The sequence below is a fragment of the Botrytis porri genome (genome assembly GCF_014898465.1).
Source record: "Botrytis porri strain MUCL 3234 chromosome Unknown BPOR_013, whole genome shotgun sequence".
In the NCBI taxonomy this organism is placed as follows: domain Eukaryota; kingdom Fungi; phylum Ascomycota; class Leotiomycetes; order Helotiales; family Sclerotiniaceae; genus Botrytis; species Botrytis porri.
Window position 1 is genome coordinate 1135419 of NW_024066087.1, and position 18417 is coordinate 1153835.

The 18417-nt window shown below is 42.1% G+C and overlaps 4 protein-coding genes across 4 annotated transcripts; 2 read left to right on the forward strand and 2 right to left on the reverse strand.

Moving 5' to 3' along the window:
* Window positions 1–1307: 1307 nt before the first annotated feature.
* EAF01_009248 (uncharacterized protein) lies at window positions 1308–3170 on the reverse strand (the record flags this gene model as incomplete). The annotated part of the gene is made up of 1 exon (XM_038917504.1): window positions 1308–3170. One exon carries the CDS (start codon window positions 3168–3170, stop codon window positions 1308–1310), a length of 1863 nt encoding a protein of 620 aa, XP_038767109.1.
* A 2406-nt stretch (window positions 3171–5576) lies between these two features.
* Window positions 5577–6455, reverse strand: EAF01_009249 (uncharacterized protein; the record flags this gene model as incomplete). Its single annotated transcript, XM_038917505.1, has 3 exons — window positions 5577–5996; window positions 6048–6205; window positions 6266–6455. 3 exons carry the CDS (start codon window positions 6453–6455, stop codon window positions 5577–5579), a joined length of 768 nt encoding a protein of 255 aa, XP_038767110.1.
* Window positions 6456–6726: 271 nt separating this feature from the next.
* Window positions 6727–8022, forward strand: EAF01_009250 (uncharacterized protein; the record flags this gene model as incomplete). Its single annotated transcript, XM_038917506.1, has 1 exon — window positions 6727–8022. The coding sequence occupies one exon, from the start codon at window positions 6727–6729 to the stop codon at window positions 8020–8022; it is 1296 nt and encodes a 431-aa protein (XP_038767111.1).
* Window positions 8023–14325: 6303 nt separating this feature from the next.
* On the forward strand, window positions 14326–17982 carry EAF01_009251 (uncharacterized protein; the record flags this gene model as incomplete). Its single annotated transcript, XM_038917507.1, has 1 exon — window positions 14326–17982. The coding sequence occupies one exon, from the start codon at window positions 14326–14328 to the stop codon at window positions 17980–17982; it is 3657 nt and encodes a 1218-aa protein (XP_038767112.1).
* Window positions 17983–18417: the final 435 nt, after the last annotated feature.

An 18417-nucleotide genomic window follows, 5' to 3' on the forward strand; every position in this document is an offset into this window, starting at 1 on the left:
ATAAAATAAAATAATAAAAAATAATCGGCAAATTTTTTAATACTATTTAACTAATTCTTAATAGAATTCTAAAGCTTTCTTTAATTTTAGTTTTATGTTAAGAGAATAAAACAAAGGTTTAAAAGTTGAAAATATAATCATTTTTGATATAAAATCGCTTAGTATACGGTGAGTAATGACTCAAACTCTTATATTCTTTTTATAATATAAATGATTCTATAAGATTCGATTTAAATCGATATTATTTATGAGTATAAAAACTACTAGAGTTTCATTATAAACTATATTAACCTAGAATATTTTCTACAGAAAACCTAGAAAAAGCAAGCAAACTCAGCTTAATTAAGCTCTTTCTTATAATTTGACTTTAATCAACTCTCATACTATATATTCGATTTATTCCTAAAGCTAAAGTGAATAAGTCTTCCACTAATACTAGAATACTAATATTATTACTATTATATTCAAGAACTAACCTCTAAGACTGAGAGGGTTTAAAGATTAGATGTAAACCCTATAAACAAGAACTCGATAAATATAAGTCTACGAAAAGTATACGAAGACTCTACAAAGACTCTACAAAGACTCTACAAAGACTCTACAAACCCTCACATAAAACTCATATGACATATATACGAAACTTCCCTCTTTTCCACCCCTCCTTTCCCCCCCAAAAAACAATCAGATCAAGAGAATAAGAAAGCCGAATACTGAAGATTCAGCTCAGGTACTTTAGAATAACATTACTCTCATATAATGATAGAAGATGACTAGAATTCAATGTTTTAATATAAGAATAATATCATTTACTCAAATTAAATCAAGTCGAATCATACCATCCCATACTATACCACTCATTTCCTCTCTTATTGACTCACCTAATCAAAGCATTATGAATCACAAAATGGGAATCAAAACCCACACATCACACGTCACACATTAACCTATGAATCACATCACAAAAGAACTCATGAAAACTCAACGAGTATAAAATGTATCAGCTGACAAACTGGCTAGCAAAAGTCATAACATTCGTATCTAAGTCGTAGCTACTGTAAATAGTCCTAAAATATATATTCTTTGATGGATCTCTAAAATCTCCAACACCTATTCGCCCCATTTGCAAAAACCAACGCCTTCAAGTTCTAAATGAAAAAAATCCACATCATATCTTATTGATCTCGGGTTGAATATGAGAAAAAGGGTATTAAATAATGCAATATTTAGTAGTGCATGTCTATTAAAGACAGGGAATTGTACAACAAATTCGCATATAGCCAGAGACAATTGCAAGGCAATTAAAACATTTACATGCCAAGCATGCTCATTTGTCGTCTCAAGGGACTTGCGCTGAGACTACTATCTTCACTGCCATAACAGGCCGAATCAGTATCGATATCCCATTCGACTTCTTCTTCTTGATTTTCCTCGGTACCGTCCCACGCCTTTTGCATAGCACCACGAGTATTCCATCTAAGAGTTCTGGATACACTGTCAAACCACTCCGACGGAGAGCTGACCACGGTAGGGAATGGATATTGAGAAGCGGCAATAGTAACATGGTCACCTTGCTTCAACTCAACACGACCCTTTCCGTCGAATGAACAATAAGCAGTGGCTCTAGAATTGCGTGGAATGGATACTCGGAGTAAAAGTGTATCTGAGAGAATCATTGGCCGGAATGAAAGAGTGTGAGGGCAAATCGGTGTGAGAAGGATGGCAGGAATATCTGGGTGGACAAGCGAACCACCAGCAGATAATGAGTATGCGGTTGAGCCAGTAGGAGTCGAGAAAATACACCCATCGGCTTGAACAACAGTCAAAAGCTCATTGTCACCATATAGCTCGAGGTTAGAGATGTAAGAGGATGGTCCTCGGTCAATAACGAGTTCGTTGAGGACCTCAAATTGTTCGCCTTCTACCGCATCTTGACCTTGTTCCTTTCCATCCCGATATATCGTACATGTGAAGCGCATACGAAGGTTAACTCGCATACCTTCTTCTCCCATAACTTTGTTTAAGTGTTCCTTGAAACGATCATATTCGAATCCAGTCAAAAAGCCAAGACTACCAAGACTAAAGGATAAAATGGGTGGAACAATGCGTTGGAAGAGCCACGAAGTAAATAAGACAGTGCCGTCCCCACCTAGAGTGAGAACGAGGTCGAATTTCTCCGGTTGACTCCAGCAAAGATCTGGTGACCAATATTTCAAAAGATGTTGAAATCGAGGTTGTGATTCAATCAAAGCTGCTGCTCCAAAACGCTTCGAATTGCGCAACTTCGCATCAACGTAAACGTTAACACCCAAGTCTGAGCCATATCGTGGAGTGCTCATGAGCCAAAGTGCTAAATCCTTGGTTAAATTGACCAATTGATTATCTCTAGCCTTTGTAACAATCATAACATTGCGGACAGCTCTCTTGATAGGACGTCTTTGCAATTGCTTAGAAACTTCTCGCACGCCAGTAGCCGTTGCCATGAGTCGAGAATGTGACATTGATTCGTCTCCGTTGATCTCTTCAAGCACTTTATCGATATTGACAGCGTCATCGAATCGTTGATGGTAAAAGCATGGTGATTGTAGCGAGGGAAATCGAGCTGTAACCGGAGTGTTTCGCTGTGCCAAATCCGATATTGCTGCATTGAGTTTCTGCGATGAGGCAGTCCTCGGTCTCTCAGTAGATGGTGATTTCATGTTTGCTAAAGAAAGGTTTTGTGGATTGTGCTGTTTCGACGATGCCAATGCTTTCATAATAGTCTGGCGGGGTACAGCGTCGACGGATAGAGCGTTCTGGCAATGATTATGAAAAGTTCGGGAAGCCCGCGTAGGAAATACCGGTGATGACGGAACAGAAGCCGAGTCACTTCCTATCGTTGTTGCAGCGGAAAAAGTTGTGGATGGGTCAGTCGATGATTCGGAAGGATCATTATCTGGGAAGTTGGTATCAATGGCATTCAAAGAACCGAAGTGTGTGCCCTGTTCGCGTCGGAGGTTTTCTTCAAGATAAAGTTTCGAGTTCAAGGCATTGAAACCCAAAAAGGATTGAGCCGTAGCTGAAGGAGTAACAGCTTCATCAAATACGGACTGAGAAGATTGTGGGGGATCATTGGACTTATTAGTAAGAGCAGGATGAATCGAAGTTGGAGAGCGAATGTCGGATGTGGACATTGTGGATGATGATGATGATGCCAAATGGGGTTTTGAGTAATTGTTTTTCTGAGTCGGAGGCCGGATGTCGGTCAATTGTGTCGTAAATGCCGACCAATTCTCGAGCGTGATTGGTTCATGCAAGGATTATCAAACAAAACTATTATTATCGATTGGGTGTTGGGGAGGTCCAGGATAAATGCTGGGTAAATGGATAGTACGGAGCACAGAACAGCCCTGGAGATTGTAGATAATGCAATCTAGGTCGAAATCTGATCGATCGACTGGAGGTTTCTAGAAGGAGAAGATGGAGTCGAAGGAGACGGCTGAAGAGATTCAACCGTGATTCTCTTTCTGATACAGCTCCTTGGTTGTCTGGTCTGACAAGAGGAAAACAAAGTATAAAAAGGAGTCGAGGAGAAGAAAAACGAGGAGAAGAAGAGGAATAAGAAGAGAGGATGGAATGAGGGACGAAGGGAATTGATTGTTTTCAGTTTGTGGAGGCTTGTTGGCTGTGGATTCGACCTTTCTTTGCACAGACAGTCTTGATGAAAGAGACCAACAGTCCGTATCGGATTGTCCGTAAAGATTGGATTTCGGATACAACGGAGGTAAGAAGTGGATGTATCGTTTACCATGAGGTATTTGGAAAGGTGGGTAGTATGTATTATATAAATTGTATCGCCAGGTGTGGTTTCTGATCGTGGCCTTATTCCGTCGATTGATAGTTGGCAGGTTGGCGGGCTTGTGAAAATGTATGTGATATAGATTTTAGTCTCGAGTCGTACAAATCTTGCCAAGTCGTAAAGAGATATGATATATCTTTATCTTGCTGTTGACTACCAAAAATGATCTCAAGTCAGTCAGTCTTCTTCCATTTCAAAACTTATTGGTCCCCAATGCTGGCTCTCAATTAATCCTTCCACCAATCCTAGGTAATCCTCAATATCGACCTTCAATATGCTTCTACCCCACACATAGAAGATACAAATATGGATATCCTTCCAGATAAAGGATGTATGAATGTCCCCATTGAGCCCATCCCGTCTTAACTCCACAAATGAAGTAATAGACTCACCTTAATGTAGTAAGCGAAACTATTAAGCCTTTCTATAAGCTTCTTATGTGATAAATCTTGCGTCTCGGCAGCTTGTTGTAACCCACTTTTGTGAAAGCGTGGAAAATGTAGGGCTTCGTGTCTGGTGATGATTTTCCCTAAGGTGACAGTGATTCGGCGTGCAGAAGAACGAAACCAAAATAGTCAAAGAAATAACAACAAATGAAGATTAAGATATCTGCCCGTGGGAAAGGAGACTGTCGTCTAAACTTGGAGGGTCGATCGGTTGGAGAAGTAGAAGAAGAGAAGTAAACTGACGCCGAATAAAACAAGCAATACCAAGCCAATATTAAAAGTAGAAATGTGCTAAAATACAACGGTTCAAAAACCCACAACTAAAAAGAAAAAAGAGGCAATTAAAACGCACAAGCTACCGGAGCTTTGCTGAAAGAATCGAGTACTAAAACGACAGGTTGGTCTGTTGGTGAAGACTAGAGAGAAGAGAAAAATACTCCCACTGACAAGACTTCCCTTTCTATATGAAGTGAGTTAGTCTAGTTACGATACCCCTCTCCAGATTCCTTTCCTCGATATCTATGTCGTTTTGCCTTCACAATGGGACACTGCACCTTCGAAACCGGTTACAGCTGCCACTTCATCCCCCACTATGATCGTCAAATATGGAGGCGAGTTTTGAATCTCGAAAGGATCCAAGCTAGCGTTTTCAGTTGGGGTCCAAGGTCAGCATTAAGCATAGGTAACTCGCAATACTAGTAACATAAAATGTGCAAAGAAACAAGCATGATGTTTGATATCACAAAATACTATCAATTGCTAGTAAGCATGATGATATTGAAAGACTTATTTCATCGCGGATTGATTCTGCTGGCGAGTATTGTATTATTATATTTTAGATTTCATCTGATCAACTTGTGGCACGGGAGTTTACTCTCAAAAAAGTACACAACTCCCTACGCCAATCTGCAATCGCAATTGAGCACTTCCTGGTGGGTTTCCTGGTCTGACTCGACTTGCATACTCATCTCCAGAGAACGTTTTGAATTTGCTACCTTTATCGGGAATGGTCGACGGAGGATGAAACGTGGGACCTTGACATGTTGTATCAAATACCCGATACACACATCCTTTAATGCCTCGGATAACATTGTTTGTTCACATCTCTCCCATAATTGGTACTCAGGAAAATGACCTTGGTCCCAACTCATATCGCGTTCATAGGTCGTTTCGATATGCGGCACCAGCCCTCGTATCCATTTTCACGTGTGGGCTTTCCCCAATCCCGTATCCAAGATGAAACCATATTACGGTCCTGACATTTGGATGACAGCGGTAGTATTGATAGAACATTTTCAACCTTTCCAATGGAGATCGGTTGCAACCTTTTCTTGAACTGCCGATTTGACGAACATCATCATGCTTGAAGGTGCCTCATTCTCAAGCCCATCTTCATGCAAGATATCGTCCTCCGCCAATCCATGACCTTTGCAGCATAGACCCTTTCCATGCTCGTATATTTCTTCCCATTCATCCAAATCGAAACTTCCCTCACTTTCTGCAACAAGAAGCTCCCCGTGTGATGTGAATGCTAATACATGGACAGAAGCAGCATCTTGACAATCCAGAGGAGTAGGATTTTCTGTTATAGTTGGGCCTTTCTCGGTATTCTTCAAGGCTAGCAATACTGATGTCATGGTCATAGAAAGTGGTATAGAAGCGGATAATAGGGTCAGAACCGACGTTTGAAGGAGGGCAGGGAGTAATGGAAGGTTCTAAATGATCATCAGTAATCGAAATATAGAACAAGAGTGTGGCACACATACCGAGCTGGCCTGTACAAGTTTTGACCAAGCAGTATCATTTTCAGGTGTACTGGTAATCTGTAATGTAACTTGAATGAGGGTTCGTGGAAAATTGTGGATGAGGATTATTTGGCGCAAAGAAGATTGAAGGATTGCTTCAAGATGTCTCTCCCTGGTACCTAAGACATAATCAGTTCCAAGTCTGTTAATCAAACAGCATTTCTATCAGATTTACGAACCTCCAACGCCAGCAGCTGGTCTCACTATAACATCTATAGCCGCTTCTTCTGGTAACTCATCACGCCTTTGAACCTCGATAGGACCGTTTACAGCGCCAATGATAGTATAACCATTTTGGGAGAAGCTAGCAGAACCATCTACTCTATGGAGAGGCGATAGAATAGTTGTAGGTTCGGTTGAGCTGACCATTTTGTTTTGTATGGGGAAGCGTAGATGTGAAGTCCAAGTTTATTATGAATGTGATTGAAATCTTTCAAAGCTTGAGCAGAGCTTCAACAATGAATGCGCTTGCACTGTTGAAATTGAATTGCAATTTTTTGTTATCGTTATCGCAATGTGCGCTAAACACTCCTTGGGAATAGCCCAAAGTCCCTGGCAGTGCCGTGGGGTCGATACCTTTCGAGCTTGCCATGCCACTTCCTCTCTGTAATCAACATCAACAATACCAAGCATTTACAAGATGTCTTCAACCACAGAGCAGATACAAAGTTCAGGGAATGGACTTACTACAGGTATCCCCAACCTGCGCGATCGTCTTCCAAAATTAGAACCTCGAAAAAAGCGAAATGCACCATCGAATCCTCTTCCCGTCCCTGAGACCCCAGATCTACCATCTCCTCCAGCTCAGTCAAGCTTGAAATTCTGCAAGCCTACGAGACGAATCCTATCACCCAAGGATCATGATCTCTTCCTTCAATCACCTACTTACAAATTGCTCTTAGCATTTGTCTTTGGTCTAACAGATTCAGTCATCGATACACCAGTCTCAGCGACTGCTAAGGCCGACCTCAGCTCCACCGTTACCACTATTCTCGAAATATTAGACAAGGTTGAGGATGTGGTCCAAAGAAGTCCACCGGAAGAGCAAGGTGATTCAAGATTTGGCAACAAAGGTTTCCGCGATTTTCTTGATTTAGCTACAAAAGAGCATAGTGGATGGCATACACAATTGGGTGTTTCATCCGATGAAGCCATCGCCGAAGTCTCTACATACTTTTTACAATCTTTCGGGAACCGCACCAGAATCGATTATGGATCCGGACATGAGCTGAACTTTATGATATGGTTATTATGTTTATATCAACTTGGAATAGTGACTCGTCAAGATTTCCGCGCGCTGGTCTTGAAAGTCTTTACACGATATTTGGAGCTTATGAGGCTTATACAGAAAACGTATTATCTCGAGCCGGCAGGTTCGCACGGAGTATGGGGACTCGACGATTATCAATTTCTTCCATTCCTATTTGGCGCTTCTCAACTTTTACATCATCCGTACATCCGACCTTTGTCGATTCATCAAAATCTTATATTGGAAGAATATGGCAATGAATATCTGTACTTAGGACAAGTTAATTTTGTTAATAGCGTTAAGAATGTTGAAGGACTGCGGTGGCACAGTCCAATGTTAGACGATATATCTTCAGCGAAGAACTGGACAAAAGTCGAAGATGGTATGAGAAGAATGTTTGTGGCCGAGGTTCTCAAAAAACTACCTGTTATGCAACATTTCCTTTTTGGCTCTCTGATACCAGCTGAGGATGGTATGAGCACAGAGGAAGAGTATGGGGTTCCCAATGAAGAAGATGACGCGGAGGGGGGAGAAGTAGTCGTTATGCATGACGGAATGAGGCATGTTCATCAAATGAATAGTTGGGGTGATTGTTGCGGAATTAAAGTACCGAGTAGTGTTGCAGCAGGCCAGGAAATGAAGAAAAGGATGGGAAATGAAGGTTTGAGAAGAATACCCTTTGACTAAGATATGATATATAGTTAAATCAAATCAAGCTATAATACAGTATCAAAGGCTATGAGACTACTTATTTGCGTCTGCGTTTTAATTCGACATTTTCTAGTCCTCGGTTGAAGTTCACCAATCTCGACCTCTAACGCAGAGTGCAATTTCGTCTCATTGCGTTTCCCAAGTCCTAGACAAGTGTTTCAAACCTTTCGGGCACACACATAAAACATACCTTTCGTCATATATGGTCTACTTCATATTCCAGATTTATAAAACGCCAGTGCGTGGCACACGTAGAACAGCCGTACTGTGTTTTATTTTCTATTATGATTCAGAGAGCTGTAATCGCGAAGCCTTCTTACTTACTGGTATATAGACAATTGCAGCCTAATCACCTCTCTTGTACACACCTTTCTTCCATATTCTTGTTCATCTACCGAGCAGGTATCTGCCTTCTCCTGACTCAGTATCATGATCTTGACTACAAAATCATCCTGAACTTCTTCTTCTTCTTCAGAGATGACAGAACCCCCTATCCCTGTCTTTCCTGATTCAGTATTGAGAGTTCAACCTCTTTTCTATAAAGTAATTCCACCTCACGTCGTTTCGATATGTCCGAAAAATCATAGGCTATAATTCTACATCAACTGTCACCCAAAAATCAAACAGAGCTGCTTAAGTTCGTCAAGAGTCTGGGAGAATCGAAGAAACAACGACTCTAGGTGGTCAAACACAAATTTGTATATTGGTACCGGAAGTTAGAACAATTGTTTCTTTTGATTAAAAAAACGTTGTTTTGAATGAGCTCCGATGGCCCACGGGACGATCTAGTCCCAGATACAAACCCCGAATTTTGGTGACGAGACTTCGATCTGAAAACTTGGAAGTTAATGACGAAATTCCATCTTCAGATAACTTTTACGACCTCCGAACTGTTAGAACATAAGATAGGATGGGAAGCCTGTGCTGAGAGGGCTTTTTTCGCTCTGCGAAGTGCAATACAGGCGCACATTTTGTTTGCGTCGGCATTACGATGAATGGAATACATATGCGTTGAGGGTAGTTAAAGTCACCGGGTGGATGGAGAAATGTAAAGTGTATATTTTGATTGTGAGGGGGAGGTTGGGGGAGAAGAGTTGCATGATTTAAAAGGGTAGATGGGAGGGCTGTGGATGTTATTGAGGGTGTGGGAATGTAGGGATTGGGTCTGAGGAGGAGATTATGCGGGATCTTGAGGGGAAGTGTATTTGTTTTAGCTAGGTCGGTGTTGTAGTTTATTTATGTGGACGTGAGTATATTCTAGGTAGGCTGTATCGTTTAGCTATTATGCTGCTGTGTTATCAAACACGCAGAAAATTCTAGATTCTGTTGTTCTTGAGGTGTTGATGCTGGTATGAAATTAAATGATGGAATGTAAAGTAAAGTATTGGTTGTGATTTATGGGTTTTTATTTCTCCTACCCTAGGGAACTGTGCGGTACTTTAGAAAGAGCTAAGAGGATGTGTTCTATGAACTATGGGTATCTTTCTGGCCCAAATGGCTAGCAACTATATGTCTAATGCGTTAAACTTCAAGGCGGATTCAAAATTGATGGATACTGGGAACTATGGAAAGGGATATTTTAGCTAGAGTCAATATGAGTGCGAGGTTAAATACAGTGAAAAACTAGGTATATTGGATAGCGAAGCGAGCGGATGGTTTGAGGAAGAGTGAGACAGCCTGGTTGGAGTCAGTGAATGTAGTATAGAAAGGGAAGTCACAGGATTTGGCAATTCAAATTCGTATCTCAAGTACGTAAGTCTGAGTATCAGTGAGATCAACATGTAATCATTGTGACTATTTGGATTTATGTAGGTATTTATTCTTCTCAACACCATGTAGGTGAACATTCTAGACGGGGAAATTCATGTCTTAAGCCGAAAGAGAAGGGACTTCTGTTCATAACGCACAAATTGATCTATTGATGGATTAGACGATGGAAGAGAAAGCTTTTCTCTCAAATCTTGATTATCTCTGAGGTTTTGTGCATGTATCAATCTCATTTTGCTACATGTAGATTCACTCTAAGTGCACCAAAATGTTTTGATCACGGGAATTGAAATCGAATATGCTGGCAGCTTGACAGAGTGATGGATAGATCTTGAGGTTTGGAGATTTATAGTATGAGGTGATGAGTAAATGAGGGGATATTTGAGAATGGTGGGGCTAGTAAGGTGTGTTAAGGAAAGGGGGAAAAGGAGTTGAGATGGTGTATGGCAAATCTAGATTATAGTAAAGATGAATGATTTATATGGAAAAGATAGAATAAAGGGTGTAAGATGAGAGCAGAAGAGAGTGACGCAAGAAATGTGTCTAATTGATGTAATCTTTCGGATGATTGCTTCTGGAGCAATGATCTGGGGTGTAGGAGTTTGCTATAGACTGATAGATTTGGCCTCTTCATATTTGGATGAAGATAATAACAAAGCAGACCATCATCTTTACTGCGAGGTCACAAAGATCGCGAACGAGGAACCCTGTGAATATCGAGGCCGAGCTACAAAGATGTTTGGATGGGACTATTCATAGATAACCGAAGACATTTTTATAATATTCAATGGTCAATTTAGAACCAATTCTTTTAGGATATGCACTGGAACAAAAGTGTGAGATATGTGATTGACTACTTGATTGAGATCATCATCTCACACCTCAGTGATTGGTTCGACACCCTCTCAATTAGTGATGATGCCTAGACCTAGATTGCACATTAACTCTACCTGATACTTCTCATGTCGAAATAAATCTAGAGACGAGTGGACGTATCATACGTCTAACGAGACCAGAAGTTTCCCGTAGGAGTTACGATTCCGAAGTTGAGACTTGCAATGAAGGGAGCCTAGACTTTGGCAAGAGAGGTTTGACGTTGGCTGAACACGTACTTTTCTTCGACCCCAGATATCGACTCGATCACGGAAATTGATCCGGTCTCATCAACCAAATTCACATTTTATGTCTTCGGTTGCGTACCCGGTGAGCCCGGTAGGATTTTGTGTAATCAATGCACTGAGCCATCGGCATGCACTCCCGAGGATTCCCGAGAATCTGAAATTCCGCATAGAAAGAGAAAGACATTATGAGAAATTCGGACTGACAAGTGTGAAGCATGAAGCAGTGGGGTCGGCAGTCAAAACATCATTGACACATTTCTTGGCCGAGTACCGGCCGCGGTTTCACCCTGCACCTTCCATATTGTGGATGTTCCCGAGCCAAAGAGCAGTGTAGGTAAGAAGTAAGGAGTGTTTGTAATCGTTGTGACTTGAGCGATGAAAATTGTAAAAATAAAAGAAGTCCAAGAAGATGAATACCAAGACACAGAATAAAGATGGGATGTGATCATGACAGACATTTCTTATAATAACATCATGTAACAGCAAAAAATATGACGTGAAATCTGCTCGAGGTTGAGTTGCCGTGGACATGTCCCTTCATTTTCCAAACTTCCCTCTTATTACGGCACTCGTGAGGAATGTAAAGACTCTGATTCTATTCAAGAGATAAACCTTTCAACTATTGGGGTCCAGATTCTGAATCTTTTGGAAATCCTAGATCTGGCTCCATGTTATTTTCTTCGTCCTCTCAGATTTATTCGGTGAAAGGAAAGAGAAATGCTCAGCCCGTTGTGTGGGTGGGCGAAGCATTCCGTCCTCTGAACTTTAACCGCAGCAGGAACGCCATATTGTTTGTGAAACAGGCTGGAAGCTGGAAGATGATATGTATGGATCACTGGGACAAGGCTGTTGATAGATGACTGTCAGACGTAGAGTCAAAGAACTAAATTAAAGAAACGGCTACGATGGATCATTTCAATCGAAGAGACAAATTGCCAGATATTATCCGATCAAGGCTGTGCAATTATTTTATTGAACTTTTAGGATATATGATTGGATGTAAAAGGAAGAACTGAAAAGAGAACATGGAGGGGATTGAGCTCCCAGGTTTTTTTTGTTTGAATTGATCTGATCCACCTTGTTTGTCTTCGGCGGCTGTACGGTTACGACAAGCGAACGATGAAGGGGCATGTCATATGAACTGGTATCTTGGCCATTCTTGATTTCTTCTAAGCTTTAGATAATCTCGATTGATGGGTTTCTAACCATTCTATTAACTTGCTGGTGGAGAATGGCTCGAAAATGGGTCGCGACTTTCTCCCTCCGTCTTGTGTAAGCGCCCACGGTCCTTGTGCTTACGGCCCCATCTTGAGGTCCCCCATGTTAAGACCTTCCTTTCGCTTGAAAAAGACCAGTTAATGGTTGATACCCTTGAGACTTAAGCCTCTTGAAACGTGAAGCCAACCCATTTTCTCCCAAAGTAACCTTACTGGACGGACGAACCAATTAGATATTGGGATCCTCTGAACATTTCTTAGTTTTTCTAATCGGGATCGTACTTTAGATGCAGGAACTCGGGAGCTCGTCTTCGGAGAGATGAGAGGACTTTGAAGGAAGGAGGAAGAATAAAGTAAAAAGGAATTACGCTTGGGTTCGACTGTTCGAATGAATGATGCATTTGCTGGCTGTGCAAATGTATAATAGATGTTCCGAAAGACGATTGAAAGAAATGGCTACGTCTGGATGAATAGTTCCTTACATCATAGAATGTACACAGCCGCTTTCCCCGTCATACCTATTATACCAACTTGCTCTATCATGTCACGAAAAAGACTATGACTTAGAAGTGTCGGGCTGATTCGAAGCTTTAGTCGAATGAATGAATGTTTGGTCTGCCTTGCTCCATTAAATGGATTTGTATACCTTGAGCTGTACTTTGTTATACGGAGTGGTAGAGTAGGCATGAAGATAATGGTTCGTGACTTAGAATTCCAACAAATGTTGAAGAATGTCTCGTTTTCGACACCCTTGATGAAGCTTTATGACCCTTTCATACCTCGTAAATCATGATGGGGTTATAGGACCCCTTGAACATTCCCTTGTAGATTTGAATGGCAAATGATTCTACATCGTAGTGATGGCCGAATTGACGGTATTTGATCATGATCAGCCCAAGTAAAGGTGCCCTACCCGCTTGTGCGTTTCCACTCTCACCCTACCCACCCAACCCACTCTTTGTACCAGTATCCATGAGATCGCCTGGTTATCTTTTTATATTTGTGCTGGGAAGATTGCGCGCAGTCAAGACCCAAGGTCGTTTAATTCTTGCTGTCTCCTCCACCATTCAACTTTGCTCCACCTGCTCGTCTTTTACTAGACTATTCCGTTTTTCATCTAATACAGTCTAGCTGTTCTTTGAATTCTTGCTGTTATTGCTTCAGCGTCAAAATTTTCTACTTCGTCGTCAAACTCCGGATTCAATCGCTGGCCCTTGTTCCTGGGCATGTGAATCCGTTTCTTCTCCCGTTAACCAAGTCCCTGTCATCTTGCTTAGCTTTCAAAGAAGCTCGCGGAAACTAGGAAATTTATAGACAGATCAAGTTGGAGAAAAAAAAAGGCTTTCTACTATCATTCTCCAGCTCTCTGGAACACCAACAACAAACAACAACTTCAACACTTTTAAATTCGCCCTCTACGAGTTCCCTACCCTCTGTCGATGTCATCGTTTGTCAATGCTTGAGAAAAGCTATTGTTTCCTGACCTCGACTCAATTAAATACAAAGCCCACCCGCCACAACCATCACCACTCTTCCCATTAGATTGGATTTCTCATCACTGGAACAAGCACTGCTTGTGTCGAACCTGGAACATTGCTTATCTTAGCCTTCGCGCCTAAAAGTTAATCGCTGCACGCCCCCTCAGCTCCCAGTCCTCGTCCTGTCGATTTAGTACCACACCCCCCAGTTCCCGCAAAAGGGTTTCCTCACCCCTCCGACTCCCCTTTCAATCGTTCATCCTCATCCATTTTTATCTTTTCCCATACCATCTCGCAGGAGCCTCTATATTAGCTTTCTGTCAGCTCACCCATATCACTAATACTATTACTTTTTCTCACGAATAGAACACATTCGACTCCTAGTTTCAATTCATCCATACGGATACTACACACCCCCCAAACTTCCAACAGTCTGAATTTATTTCTTACTATTTCATATTGCTACTTCATTGGTATCATCTAGCGAACCAGCTCACCTCAATTGCAGTTTTATGACCTGCATATAAGACCTACAATACCTGCAACACCGATCCCCGAGGCTACAACATGATCAGTTCCTTGCTCGTTACCTGTTGACCACACTTATAGCTGATTAGGTCTACCATAAGAAGACCACAGCTTTTTATACACATCGTACCCCCAAGAATTACATAGCCTCCTTATTCTCCACACGTTATGTCTTCATACACTTCCATCTCATCACATTTAGTCGACGCTCAAGTTCAATACTCACGAGAAGAGACCGACTCTATCTGCCTGAATACACATCACATATCCAACACACAATTTGACCCTACTCTCCTGTCTCCATATAATCAATCGCATACACTCAGTAATTCTACAAGTCCATACAGCATTGGTAGTACACCGGTGGAAAGTCTTTCCAAATTCATCAACTTTGGTAGCGACTATAGCGAAATCGAGGACGAATTCTTTGGAGTGGACTTCGACGCCGGCGTGCAGCGAATAGACTCACTGCCATCAAATCTTACAGCAAACCCGACGGAAGCGTATACAGAAGCTACCCATCAGGTATCTTCAAATACTAGGAATCAAAAATCACCAGAAGCTCTCACAGCTTCGAACTATCCGATCAGCCCCAAAAATACAAGCATTCCAAACACACCCTCCCCTAGAAGCGAGGTGAATGATAAGATCTATTCAACAATTACGCATCACGAAATAGAGATCGACAACGAGATCAATCAATCGGGATTTTCGTTCCCAGAATTTACATCGACACTTAATACACTGCAATTGACGCCAGAGAATAGCGGCAGCAGTCGCACGAGCGCTGAAGGGTTTGGACCAACCAGTATGGATTTTCGTTCCCACAGTCCGCATGTGACTGTTTCGCATTGGGCCGAAGAACAATCTTCGGCTAGGCGCGATTTTGCGCCGAATGTGAATCAATACAAGGAGCCAGTGAAACCCGACTTTGAAGATTATCAATATCCATCCCAGAGTTTCAACCAGAGTTCCAAGCCGACCGTATTGCGGAATGATGAAGGACTGTGGAGTCCGAATGACACAACAGGTCTGGCGGGATTAGATCCTGAAAGTCGAAAAGCTTTCTCCGGCGCTGAAATTCCCAATATGAAAGAACAAGAAGAGCAACGGCATATCGATGACACGAACATACAGGTACAATTGTGGCGTCAGAGAGGCAATTCAACCAGCGATCCAAATGTGCCGAGATCCAGAGAATCGACTTATGCTGTACAGGTTGAGCAGGCTGAAGTTAATCTGGCACCGGTGGATGATGCCGCAAGCATTAGAGAGAATAGGTTTCTTGATGGGCAAGTTTATTACAACATCAAAGGTGACTCCCCAACTGATGACGATGTGAAATTGATGAGCCAAATACGTCAATTCAATGATGCTCCTGCGCTACCATACATGACAGTCACCAACTTTCAAGCACCAGCTACGGCAAACGATGCCATTCAAAAGTGGAATGGAAACGCAGATACTTTCTCAATAATCTCACGTGCAGCAACCTGGGGCACGCGACGAAGAAGTGAGCCAAGCCTAATGGACTATGAAGCCGTGGCCGATGGTAGTCTCCTCAAAAAATTATCGATCAAGCCAGAAAGAAAAGGATCAGGACGTTGGACTAATCTTTCAAATTTGGGACAACGCGCTGTTACACGCGTAAGAAGTAATAGTAATCTTAATAAGAGAACTCGCAGCTCTTCAAACTTGCAAGACTCTTCGATGGAGATGAAGCAGAAGCAAAATAACTCAAACAATCTAGCGCCACCACCAAGAACGTCTAGCTTTGGCAAGAAGCCAACACCAAGTCTCAATACTGCAATAGCAGCAATTTCTGGAATCGGAACTGCGGTGGGTACAAGCGCACATCACAACCCACACACTCGCAATGGCTCTATGAGTGCAGCATCTCCGAAAAGCCCTCTTCTAAACCTACCTTTCCTTCGCAAGGACAGCGGGCGGACTAGAAGTAAAAGCGATCTGTCGATTCGAGAAGGCGGATCTGCTACCTCGATATCTGCTATTGGCGAGCTCTGGAAGAAACAAGGTGGCCCACCCATTCCAAGTTTGGCTCCTCAGGTTGAGCCTGAGTCTGAAGATGATGAAGATGATGAGCAAGGCGATGAAGGTGACATTAGAATGGAACCTACTCGATCAGAACCAATCGTTCCTACTTATGAAGGTTTCAAGGAGCACGTAAGGCGACTAAATCCCGACATGAATCCAAAATTCAGCTGGCTTGTCAGTCGCATTGCTCATCAGCAAGAAATCCGATACAAGAATCTTCTTGATCAGCGGGTGAAACACATGCAAGCCATTATGAATCAAACTTGTTCTGCAAGACCGCATTGCATCGCATTGGGCGGAAGTGCTACGTTATATGATGCCAAGGGAAAGAACAGAGAACATGATCGTAGTGCTGGTGGGCTGCAACTGGTTACAGACTTTTCCGACGATTCAAACCTTGGTGATGGTGCTCTTTCTAGCGAAACTTTCCCCAAAGGTGTCCCATTACCACCAACTCGAAATCTTCCCGCAGAATTTGAATGTCAATTGTGCTTCAAATCCAAGAAATTTCACAAACCTTCAGATTGGACAAAGCATGTCCATGAAGATGTGCAACCATTCACTTGTACATATGATAAGTGTAGGGAGCCCAAATCATTCAAACGCAAAGCCGACTGGGTTCGCCATGAGAATGAGAGACACAGGCATTTGGAGTGGTGGATATGTCAAATCGAAGATTGCAGACATCCTTGTTATCGAAAGGACAACTTCCTGCAGCATCTGGTTCGTGAGCACAAATTGCCAGAGCCTAAACAAAAGACCAAAGCAGCTATCAAAAAGGCCAAACATACTGAGCAAGCTTGGGCGATGTTGGAAAGATGTCATCACGAAACAACAAATAAACCACAGGATGAGCCCTGTAAATTCTGCGGTAAATCCTTCACCACTTGGAAAAAACTTACTGTTCATCTGGCGAAACACATGGAGCACATCAGTTTACCGATTCTTCAACTAGTTGACCAGAAGAACGTTGATGCTGATACGATTATCAGCCCAATCGAACAAAATCTTACACCCATAACTCCAATGGGCAAAACCAAATTCGAGGAGTCAAGTCCTTATGGCATGGAAAGCATTTCACCTAACATCCCCATGGTACCTCAGTTCAGTGCAGGCTTCCATCAACCTGCATTTTATTCTACGTCTGGCCCTTCACCAACGTATGTCATGGGAAACTCAATGACACACACCCCAATGACGCAAGGAACCCCCAATGAACAATTTCCACAATTTTCCAATGCCAATGCCAATGCCAATGCCAATGCATATAGCGCTCAGCGAACCAACCAACCGCGACAGTTTGGCTCAATGAATTCTGCTAACAACCTTAACAATATGCATCACCCTACGCCGTCATATATTAGTACCGCCTTTGTCAGCAATAAAATCGATCAACCCCACTCAGCTTTTGGAACTATTGATACTACCAGTAGCTTTATTCAAAGCAAGGGTGATCTTCCACGCCATTCTGCCTTTGCTTCAATCGGTCCCAATTCTTTTCAATCTCAATCCAATCAGAATTTTAATCAGACACCTCACTCCGCTATCGGTTTCTCAATGAACCAACCTCTCGTCACCACTTCCCCTCCAGTTTCGACATATATGATGGATCAAAATACATTTGGCTTCGACTCTTTGAGTGTCGATCCTATGACCAACTTTCAGCAAGTACCCATGAGTCGTGCCCAGGGTAGCTCTTCCTCCTATGGTCAATCCCCTCAAAACTTACAACATTCTCCTCAAAACATGCAATATTACGGCCACCAATGATGAATAGAATACCTCTTGCTCCATATGATTTCTTAGCTCCACGGAGCCTTTTCTCTTTATTTCTTTCTTGGGAAGGGGGGGGGTTTTGGTTTGCGTATATGGGCCTTTGAACCGCAACGCCCTTTCTTTGTATTGTAATTGGATATACCTCTTTTGATTTCATTTTTTATCGCATAGATACCACGGCATACATGTCTTTTTCTTTCCTTTTCTCGGTTGCGATTCGTTGATGTAGAAATTGGTGTTGATCTGGGTGAAATGTTACGAATAAATATCGAGCTGATTCACAGCACTAAGGATCAATCAGAGCTATTCTATGACGGGGCTACGAATCATAAGCCTCCTTTTGTCCATTCTAGTCATAATCGTCCAATGGACTAAAAATCAGTAATGCAAAAGCTCAATTACGGTTGGCTACTAGTTTGTGCATGTGAC